Source organism: Urtica dioica, chromosome 12 (genome assembly GCF_054948205.1).
Source record: "Urtica dioica subsp. dioica isolate 48M chromosome 12, U.dioica_male_clone48M_v1_H2, whole genome shotgun sequence".
Lineage (NCBI taxonomy): Eukaryota > Viridiplantae > Streptophyta > Magnoliopsida > Rosales > Urticaceae > Urtica > Urtica dioica.
The window spans coordinates 7,744,810-7,756,338 of NC_142767.1; the positions used below are offsets into that span (position 1 = coordinate 7,744,810).

The 11,529-nt window shown below is 36.0% G+C and overlaps 1 protein-coding gene across 1 annotated transcript; it reads left to right on the plus strand.

The window, feature by feature from the left end:
* The first annotated feature begins 2,914 nt into the window (after positions 1 to 2,914).
* On the plus strand, positions 2,915 to 5,589 carry LOC149378874 (AMMECR1 family). The gene is made up of 6 exons (XM_089604424.1): positions 2,915 to 2,961; positions 3,106 to 3,214; positions 3,795 to 3,914; positions 4,505 to 4,619; positions 4,901 to 4,994; positions 5,176 to 5,589. Exons 2-6 carry the CDS (start codon positions 3,111 to 3,113, stop codon positions 5,382 to 5,384), a joined length of 642 nt encoding a protein of 213 aa, XP_089460550.1. The 5' UTR covers positions 2,915 to 2,961; positions 3,106 to 3,110; the 3' UTR covers positions 5,385 to 5,589.
* Positions 5,590 to 11,529: the final 5,940 nt, after the last annotated feature.

The following is an 11,529-nucleotide window of genomic DNA, read 5'->3' on the forward strand; positions in this document are numbered from 1 at the left end:
CTGCTCCAGATGTTCAAGGAGATGTTCAACCATCCTCCTCATGTGTAGGAACATCCTCCTTTATTTCTTCTGCTTTGAAACAAAGGATTATCAGGCAGCCCGAGTTTAGATCAAGTAGAAGACTGTTGAAATCAAGAAGATCGCAATGTTAAGGATGAAGTTGATTGCTCTCTTGCGCAACCTCAAGTACCCAATGGAAGATATTCAGGCTGAAGAAGAAAATGAAGACGAAGATACCGTTGCGTGAACAAGAATGTAATTTTTTTCCTTGCTTTTATTACTTTTCAGCATGTTAAGCTCTTTTTACTCTCAACCTAGACTTCATTATTCCGTTGGCTTGTATTTTTATGGAAAAAATGGGAGTGCTGAACGAATTTGAACCAGTGGTTATTTTGTTTTGCTTGAAGCACTATGTGTAGTGTCTGTTTGTTTTGCCAAAAATGCCAAGGGGTAGATTGTTGTATCCTTTTTTGCATGATTAGTTTGGCAAAATAATTTTGTTAAGGTTGTTCGAGCGAAGCTGCAAGAAGTTGTTCAAGACTTGGGTTACTTATGCTACATTGTCCTCTCGTGCGTATAAAATAGGAAGCTTCCTAATTTTTTGTTTAGAGTATGTCGAGTATATATTATCGGATATTTGACTTTCGATTCTGTGATTCGTGCGTTGACCTATTAAAATTCATTGTGAGTCGAATTAGTTCATTCAATCTTGTTAGAAAAATTCACGTCGCCTTAAACTTTGAGCTAGTCTCTCTGCCTTGGAGACCTTCATCGACACCTAGCTCTTGGTGCTTGCAATTTTCTGGATCACTGCTTTGATTAGAGTTTGTGAGTGCGTGTGTTTGCATTGGCGTGTATGATCATCTTTAGGAGAAGACTGGGTGAAACTTAGAGATTAAGTCTCTAATCTGAGGGGAGCTCGGGTTTACATCCATTAGAGAAGTCAAAGACAAGGTATTTGTGAGAGAGTCATCAAACTTAATATTCATATTTCGTTGACGATTTGATATAGTGGATTGTTTTCACCCGGACACATCAGTCCCCCTGAGTAGGTGGTTTATCGCCGAACAGGGTTACCAACTCTCTCGTGTCCTTTTCTGTTTTCTGTTTGATTGTTTGTTTGTTTATCATTTTGATGAAAACTGCGTAAAAACAATCAAATGTTCAACACGTTGTTTCACCCACTTGTTGAACAATCTTTTAATCACGTTAAGTTATTTCACACAGCCCCAAAAAAGATGCAAACTCAAGGTGTAGCCCAAAAACTCACCCAATAACGGTTGATGCTCATGTCTCCCTCGCTACTCGTTCGATGTTGCTCGCCTACTCCTCGCGACCTTTTGCAATCTCAAGTCTCTGTCGTACTTCCACCTCAGAAGATTACCTTATCCAAACTGCATAACGTCTCATTTCATAATGATGCGCACTGAGAGAGAGAAAGAGATGGGTCAAAATTTGTCTATGAGCGAGAAAAAATTAACTAAAATAGATTTCTAAAAAATTAAAACCAAAAGGAAAATGAATTTGTTTAGTGCTAGTGGAATAACACATATGAGTTTTCTTGGAAGGGTTGAAAGTTTTTATTTTGAAAAATTTACTTGTTTGACATGAATTAAAACTCATAATCATATAATACAAACATAAAATTTTACCTAACCTTGATTTATAGAGAGAGATGGGTCAAAATTTATCTAAGAACGAGAAAAAATCAACTCCGAAGAACGAAGAAAGACGAGTTGCATGGGGAGACGAGCGATTCAACCTCCACAAGCTTCTCAACGATCAAGCTTCATAAAGGTTAGTAAACGTGTAATCGCTTTTAGATAGTTTTAATAATAACATGTGCTTGCTCTTTGTCTAGGTTAGTAAAATCGTTTTACTTGTTTAAAAGAAAATTTTTATTTTCTACCGCTTGCTCGAAGCGTTAAATCTTTTCTTAACCCTAGATCAATTCCAACAATTTGGAACAACTTCCAAATACTTAAGGAATTTTCTAAGTCATACACCCTCTTTGGATGCTTCACAAGCAACCACATATTCTGCTTCCACAACGTAAGATTGCTTGATATTCCTCCAAACAACACATCCACCATTTAGGATGAACACGAAATCAAAAGGCAAATGAGTTTTTTTCAGCACTAGTGAAATAACACCTAGACTTTTTACGGAAGGGGTAAGAGTTTTGATTTTCAAAAATTTACTTGTTTGGCCTGAATTAAAACACTCGTAGTCATATAATACAAACATGAAATTTTACATAACTTTGATGAAGATATTAACAAATCCCCCAATTTTAATTAGGTATTTAAAACTTCAGTATCTAAATATTTAATTGTTTGTAGTTATTTTCGTATTAAAATATTTATATAGAAGATGACAATTAAAAATAATAATTTTTTTATATTAATATGTTGTGTAAAAATGTAAGACATTACTAAAAAAAACATTGAACTACATAATAATAAATAATAAATAATAAAAATGAAAATTAAGTCAGTAGTTCAATAGCTTTTTTTTAAAATAATTAAAATTTTATTTTATTTTAAAACAGTGAGTTAAATCAACTAAAAATAAATTTAATTAATATATTGCGAATTTGCTAGATTTTTTTTAATAAAATAAAATTTTGATTAAAACCTTCCAAAAAAAAAAATTGGAAAAATTAAGAGATTACCTACTTACGACAAATTCTTCATAATAAAATAAGGTACCATTGTTATTTTATCCTCTCTTTCTTCTTTCAAAAAGAAAATGAAAACGATACGTCAATAATCTCCCGAGGGTGGTTCCCAGCTCCAAAAGAAAAGGAAGCAGTTTTTGTAGTTATGGGTAAAAGAGAAGGGCATATTTGGAAATAAAAATAAACAAAGTAACGCAAATGTCTATTTAAAGAGAAGTGGAACAGAAAACACTCGAGTGGAAAGTTTGTTCTGTGACTTTCTGCTCTCCTTCAATTATTTCGTACGTCCTTTGATTTATTTCTGTCTGCATTTATTTAATCGGATTGTTTAGTTGTAGAAAATAGACTTTCGATCAAGTTAAACTCTCGAATTAAAAAAAATAAAATTAATTTGAACCTTCGATTCGATTTTGTTGAGAAAGCAGCGAAAATGGTTTCGGCGAACAAGGAAATGGCAGTGTTTTGCTTCGACACTCTCGTCGCTCACTACAACAACGAGGAATCTCCTCAACCGGGCTTCGAGGACGGCCAACAGTAATAATCTCTTTCTATTCATGTGTCGATTTAGTTATGTCTGATTATAGAAATTACATGTACATATCTATTGCATGCGTTCAATTTTGGGTTTTTTTAGCAGTAGTTTTTGACCGATCGTCATGCTCGTGATTGAAGTTCTCACTTTCTTTTCTGAAATTCGATTGGATTCTGAAATTAGCGAGGATTTTGATGAATTCTATTTATTGGGCTTTGCATGTGATTGAGTGTCTTGATTTTCTGCTTTCATCTGTCTGGGTTTTGTTAAAGAGAATACTACAGAATTTGTGAGATAGTGTCATTAAGGCCATTGAAGTAAGAAGGGTGTTTTTTTTTAGTATTTTTTTTTTTACTTTTAATCTGAGGCTATGTGTTTTATTTGGAAATTGAACAAGTGAATTGGGTGTTCTAAAAATAAAGCTGAATCCCTTTAGAAATTTGTTTCCACTAGTGTATACCTACTTCACTTTATTGGTTGGGAGACAAGTAATTGAGTATGTAGAGCTTTGTCCATTATTTCAATTATTACCGTACCGGTTCTTGTTGTGTGATTCATCTGACTTTAATATTCTTGAATTAGTCCATTGTTTGTCACTTGGAAAAAAGTTGCCAATGGCGGAGAACCTCGCCTCCGTGGCTGTATAGGAACACTAGAACCACGTTGGTTGGTTAATGGCTTCAAGGATTATGCTCTAAACAGGTATTGTTCCGTCTTTCGTTTGAGCAACCATGTAAATTTATGGAACAAATCTTTGTTTTATTTTAATTTTATCTTTGGGGTATCTTGAGAACTACCTCATCCCATATACAAATGTATATTGTTTCATGAGCCAATTTCTTAGCTAGAAATTTTGGATTCGATGAGCATCACTGATGACTTGGGATCTAGCAATTGAAAAAAAAAAAAAAAAAAAAAAAAAAAAAAAAATCAGTTTTTAAGTCTGGTTTCATACTCTTGAAAGTTTGACGTAAGGCAGTCTATTTTTTCCCCTTCGATATCATCGACTTATTTTTGTAGATCTCTTCCCAATTGTCTAATTTGCACTACATCACTGACTGATTCTTAAGAAAAAAATATCAAGAAGTTAATATGTTTCTTCTGTTTAATCTTATCAGTATCATTTTGCTGGCACATGAAGCCCTAGTGAAAATATTATTGATAAAATTTTCTGAATCAAAACTAATGTATAGCATTGATTGAATAGTTGAGAGAATTTCAAGCTTTTTTTCTGTGATTTATTTCACTGTTGTGGTGCCAATCTGTGTATTCTCATTGGTGATATCTTGTAGTGCTTTGAGGGATCGGAGGTTTCCTCCTATTCAACCCAAAGAATTGCCTTCTTTGGAATGTACAGTTTCCGTTCTGACTGATTATGAAACTGCTAGCCATCATCTTGACTGGGAGGTATGTACATTCTTTTTCCAGGGCACTTAATTGGATTACTCGACATAACTTTATCCATAGATCATTCCGCGTCTTCAATTTAATAGTCTGAAGTCTAATTGTATGCTTCAGCAATGATTGTGCGACTAATTTATTGTTTTGAACTTGATATTCTTCTTCTACGGTGATTTTACTTATGATAATGATCGAGTTATCTTGTAAGCACATATGACTGTTGAGAGTTTATCAACGTAACTATTTGTCCTTTTCATATATCTTAACATTGAGTTTTCATTCTTCAGGTTGGAAAACACGGAATGATTATTGAATTTACTGATCCTGATTATAGCACAAGGCGTAGCGCCACATACCTGCCCGAGATCGCTGCCCACGAGGGTAAACATAAATTTCTCTCTACTTTTCAGAACCAAAACAAATATTAAGGTTTACAATGGGATATGAGCTTTCTTAAATTTTCCATATCTGATAGTTCCAAAATGTCGCTGAGTTGCAACCGATGAGTCCGTATTCGCTGTTCTGTAGACATATCCTCATTACGTGAGTGATTTGGTTATAGGTTGGAGCAAAATAGAGACGATAGACTCGTTGATGCGCAAAGCAGGGTACAATGGTACAATCACGGAGACTGTACGGAAGAAGATAAGTCTAACTCGGTATCAGAGCACTCTTTACACAATGCACTACAGCGACTATGTTAGCCATATCAGTGCCACTCGAGGCGCGCCTCCTTCTATTCTTCCCGCGCCCAAGCCCGCCAACCGCTGATTTTTAAGTGGTCGGATGAAATAAAGCCATTTAATTTATAAGCAATTAAAAGGAGGATGTCCCTAGAACTGCATACCATTCTTCAGTTCATTTGCTATTGAAGTGGGCGTGAACAAAAAAAAAAAAAAACAAAAACATTCATGTCAAAAAATCCTTGATTTATGGTGAACTTAAGATAATTTATGGCTACATTGGTATTTCTTCAGTCTTGCAAGTTATGTTTCATTTTTTTTTTCCTTTTGCGTGTGCAAGTAGATTTAAAATAGAAAAATTACACGAAGTAGTCCATTTGAAACGTTGAGATTTCAAAATAGCCAAAATAGTCAACGTTTTAAGAAGGGAAAATATCACGAGTATCCCTCGTGTTTAATCGAAATGCGAGATTTATCCCCTCTATTTTTAGAAATATCAGACATATCCCTTCAGTTTAATATAAATGGCATATACATCCCCTAAAAATGTTATATTACAAATATCACCATTTTTCGTTTATTTTTTACAAAAAAATAATTTGAACTCCTCAAAATACCCTTAATGAAATAATTTTTTATTTTTTATTCTATAAAAAAAAAATTAAATTAAAAAATTTCTTTATAAAAAGTTAAGGAATTTTTTTATAAAGAGAGATTTTGATTTTTTTTTTTAATAAAATAGTAAATAAATATTTATTCTATTAAGGGTATTTTGGGGAGTTCAAATTATTTTTTTTTGTAAAAAATAAACGAAAAGGGGGATATTTGTAATATAACATTTTTTTAAGGGAGGTATATGTCATTTATATTAAACTGAAGGGATATATATGATATTTCTAGAAATAGAGGGGAGAAATCTCGCATTTTGATTAAACACGAGGGATACTACATATATTTTCCCTTTTAAGAATCTTTAAAAAAAATAGCCAATTTTAATATACATATACATATATATATATATATATATATATATATATATATATATATATATATATATATATATATATATATATATGGTAGTTTTTACAAAGCTTATATCGAATTTATCCCTGCTAATAAAATGTAATTTTTAAAAAACAGAATTAATAAAATTGGAAGTTTGTTAACTCTCCCTCGCTTCAAGGAGCTGTCACGTTTTCAAGCTATGCATATACACATTATAAATAAAATACATGTGCTATTATTTATAAATAAGGATAGGTAATTATACAAACCTTTGACTTTGAAACTCCATTTATTCTTCTAATAAAGAATCGATATATCTATCACAAATAGAGCTAAATATATATAAAAAAGAATCTTCATAATAATGGAAATGAATAGCTTAAATAACAATATAAGAGCTTGAACAACTTTTTAGAGAATCCCGTAATACAAAAAACTAACTCGACCCAGTTAAAAACTTCATAAAAATCGGGGTTTACCGAGAGAAAATTGAGATTTACCGCATTTATAAATAAAAATATAAATAAAACAAATTTAAATAAAAAATAAAAGTTATAATACTTATTTTATATTTATTTATTATAGAAAATCTACCGATTTCTTTCTCGTAAAACCCAAGGTAAATCTTTACGGAAAATGATATACTCATAAAATTTGAGTTTCGTCACGGTAACGGTAAACGGTGTCTCAACACTTGCTTGCTTGAAATCACTAATTTACACCGAGTAATAGACACAATCTCGTTATCTCCAATTCTTACTAACAGCTACCTCACCACCCAACTCATAATTTATTTCAATATTCTTAAATATTTGAGAAGTAAGAAAGCCAAGGTAAAACAATATGTAAGAGATGGTTAACTTTCTACAACGTAATATCCGATATCTGCTCGGGTGAAGCTAATTTAGAACATTGATGTTGAGGTGAACAACATTTTAAGCAAATATGGATGACATTTTGTAAAAATATGGTGGTTGTCTATAATGGGGTTTGCTCAAGAGAACCATACCAAGGCCCGTATGAATTTGGAAAGCCAAAAGTAAGTTAAATAAGTCAAACATCAGCAAGAACAATGTTCAAGCATCTGTGGAAAAGCCGGGATCATAGCGAAAGTTCGAAGCTAACGTGATCCTGACAAGTCAAGAAGTAGCATTTAGGTAAAACTTGGTGATTTCATGTAAGAAGATAAATTCCCGCCATTCATACTGCTAATAGAGTGATTACATCCTACAAGAAATCACTCAAACAGATTGAAGAAAGTGTGAAAAAAGGGCAACCTAACTCGAAAGAAAGTTAAGAACAGTGGTTATAATGATCGAAGCGTGCTTGAAGATCAAATTAGATGAGTTGAGCCATCGACGAGCTAAAACAGAAGGAGCAATGAACAACCAAAGAGAAACGGCTGAAAACTGAAAGACGAAATTTTTATCATAGCTAAGAGCGCAACAAATAGCAAGACCAAGATAAGACCGAAGACGGACGATCCGCTAGAAGAGGATTTGAATTTCTTAGAGCGACCCTAGAGAAAGATGTTGGATTGGAAAGAGGTGTGGAAGAACCGGAAAAAAAAGTAGAAGGTCGACTCAAACAACACTCGGTAAAAGCGCAAACAAGCTAAAGATGCAATCTATCACCAAAAAAAGTAGCATCGACAAATATGAGGTGAGTTGGCCACTCTAATCCCATGAAGCCACCCTTTCCACCCTTCCTCACACAAAATCCGAGAAACACCCCACCTCATAAAAGACGAAGATATATGGAGAGAGAGTCACTCTTTCGAAGACCGCGACCCAGATGGATGGATGTGGGCTATCATTTAGGAGTGTTGATACGTTACTTGTTGGCTTTATTTTTTAGTGCAAGTTGTGTGGAAAGATGTCGGTCGTTATGTTTCTACTTCTGGTGTGACATCTTTCCTCCTGTGTGCAGACTTTATTTCAGGCAAGTTTCCAGAATTGACAGACTGCTTCGCTGGTGACTTAATTATGAGATATTCTCGCTGTTGTTTTCATTGCAAGATATTTCCCTCGCTGCTGTCTTCATTACAAGATATCTGCCTCGTTGGTGTCTTTACCATGTGATATTCGTTTGATGTCGGGTAAGGAAACCCGAGATTCACTTCTAGGATTGTAAAGCTGCTATAAAAGACATGCGCTTCCCCTTAGTAGCCTCGCGCTTTTGATAAAACACTCAGAGCTCTTAGACGTGCAAGACCGGCGGACTGGGAGGCTGTGTGTTTTGTTGATAGCGGTGTTTTCTCTCAAACACTATTCCACGAAGATTGAGTGACTGTGAGAGTTGGGTTTTGTGTTCTTGTGATTGAAGGTTCACGAACAGCTGAAGACTAAAGGTCATCCGAGCCAGGAGGTTGCTCGAAGGGTGGAATTGAGACGGAGCTCAAATTCAGGGGGAGTCCCTGACTAGGTGATCACTGGTGGTAATAGTCTCTAGGTTTTTATTGATTTGTTGATTGTAATCAGATATAAACCTTGTGTGTACTATTGACTACAAGATAGTGAAATCCTTTCCACTAGCAGCGTGCCCCCAGACGTAGGTGTTGTTCACCGAACTGGGTAACCATATCGTGTGTATTTCTTTTACTGCACTGTTTGTTGTTTATCCATAATCTATGTTCAAGCAAGTTGTCGGACACATTGTCAACACATTGTGTACGACATCTTGTCTTTGCGACTAATCAGAATTTCATTTGGTATCAGAGCAGGCACCTTGATCTTTTTGGTGGTTTCCTGGATTTTTTTATGATTACCTAATATGGATAGTTCCCGAGAGGGAGGTTCTGTCAATCACCCTCCGGTACTCGACGGAACCAACTATGGTTATTAGAAGGCACGCATGACCGCCTTCATGAAATCCCTTGATAGCAGAACATGGAAAGCTGTGATACACGGGTGGGAAGCTCATGTTAATGTTGATGACAAAGGAGCCTCTACTGATCCAAAACCCGAAAAGGACTGGACCCCCACTGAAGATGAGGCGGCCCTTGGTAACTCTCGTGCTCTTAATGCGATTTTTAACGGAGTCGATAAAAATGTTTTCAGGTTGATAAACACATGCACTAGTGCCAAAGGGGCCTGGGAAATCCTTGCTGTTGCCCATGAGGGAACTACAAAGGTACGTGAGCAAAAGCTACTATATCTCACAACCAACTTTGAAGCTCTCACTATGCTTGAAGATGAATCAGTTGCTGAATTCAACGTTCGCATCCGAGACCTTGCCAATGAATCCTATTCTCTCGGGAAACCCATGACCGATGAAGATCTTGTTCGAAAAACCCTGAGAGCTTTAAGCCCAAGATTTAAAATGAAGATCACAGCCATTGAAGAAGTTCATGACCTAAAAACGCTGAAGTTTGACGAAATCATGGGATCCCTCATGACTTTTGAGCTTTCTCTACCCAAGACGGAGAAGAAACACAAAGGGATGGCCCTCAAAAGCTCTATTCATGAACAAATGGAACAGGTATACTCGGATTCTGACAATGATATTGACGACACTATAGCTATGCTGGCAAAAAATTATAGCAGGGTTATGAAGAGACTAAATCAGATGAATGGGAAAAATGTCTCGCAAGATGGCAAGGGCAGTTTCCAACAAAGATTCCAGAAGAATATTAACCCTCACAGGAATGGTAAAAGTGGTGAACGCTCTGGAAAAGGGAAAGGTATTCAGTGTCATGAATGTGAAGGTTTCGGACACATTCAGAAGGAGTGTCCCAACTTCCTTAAGAAACAGAAAAATGGGTATAACGCTACTCTATCGGATGAAGAAGATGAAGATAGCGACTCCGATCAGATAAGTAACTTTGTGGCCTTTACTGCTTCTATTCATACACATGAATCTACTAATGAATTTGGTGAATGCTCCCAGAAATTTGTTCTAGAGGAAGAACTTTCTGACGACGCCATGAATGATGCATACGATACTCTGCACACCAAATGGGTTGAGGAATCCCAGATTCTCGACAAACAGAGTGCTCTTATCCTCACTCTGACTGAAGACAAGGCAAGGCTTCTAGAGACCATTCTAGATCTGAAGAAGGAAGTCAGTCGTCTGAATGGAGAACTTGATCAGATGACTAAATCGGTCAGGATGCTGAATTCCGGGACTGACAGTCTTGACAAAATCCTCACCATTGGCAAATCTGCAAAGAACATGAAGGGTCTTGGATTCACTCACGGTGCTTCATCATCCCACACCCCTTTTGTTCCCCAACAGCAGGCTAGCCATATGTCGCGAAACATGCCTCAGCCATCTGGTAGTGACAAATTCCCTGATCTACATCAGCAATATCCCTCTAGACCAACCAAGTCTCTTGTCAACAGACCTCGTTGGGTCTGCCATTATTGTGGTAGAAAGGGCCATATTCCACCATTTTGCTATCGGCTATACAGGAGAAATGTCCGACAGCAAAAATCTATTCACAGGAATGCCCTACCTCACCGACAACCTTTTACTCGACTGGAATGGAGAGTAAAAAATACGTCATATCATGCCAATATTGCCTACACATCTCTGAGTGCGTCCACCGGGAGTGACTGGTATTTCGACAGTGGTTGCTCACGCCACATGACAGGTGATCACACCTTCCTGACCAACGTGAAACCTTACTCTAACTGTCATGTTACCTTTGGAGATGGAGTAAAAGCCAAAATTGTGGGTAAAGGTCAGTTAAACTATCCTGGTATGTCTTGCTTGACTGATGCTTTATTGGTAGAAGGACTTACTGCTAATCTTATCAGTATTAGTCAGCTTTGTGATCTGAACTTACGTGTCAATTTTACTCGTGATAAGTGTGTGGTGGTTAATGAGGAACATGATGAACTTATGCGAGGAACCAAATCTCTGTTGTCAATGGTGCCCACAAGAAGAGTTGTAATCTTTATATTGTACATTTGATGTAATAAAGTCTCATGAAGACTCTTGCTTGTAATTGCTTATTCATTAATAAAAAGTTGAAACGTTCATTCATTCTTCTGTGTCTGTTTGAAGCTTTATGATACAACATTAGTCTTTAGTGTTGGATAATTCTTCGAAATTGAAGACTTCGAGGCTTGAATCACGCATAGGAACGCTTTCCTTATAGTATTTCGAGTACCCCAAAAATGTCTTAAGGTTTCTGTACAAGAATACCGCAGGATACGACAAGCCTGGTTCGGACTGCACTAAGACAGAGTGAAAATCCGAAATAAGCAAGAACTGTGTTTCTG

Bases quoted from the DNA above. Each gene is read 5' to 3' on its own strand.
- LOC149378874 (XM_089604424.1), top strand. From the start codon at position 3,111: ATGGTTTCGGCGAACAAGGAAATGGCAGTGTTTTGCTTCGACACTCTC. The intron at 3,215-3,794 runs GTAATAATCTCT...TTCTTGAATTAG, and splicing joins GGCTTCGAGGACGGCCAACA to TCCATTGTTTGTCACTTGGA. The intron at 4,620-4,900 runs GTATGTACATTC...TTCATTCTTCAG, and splicing joins GCCATCATCTTGACTGGGAG to GTTGGAAAACACGGAATGAT.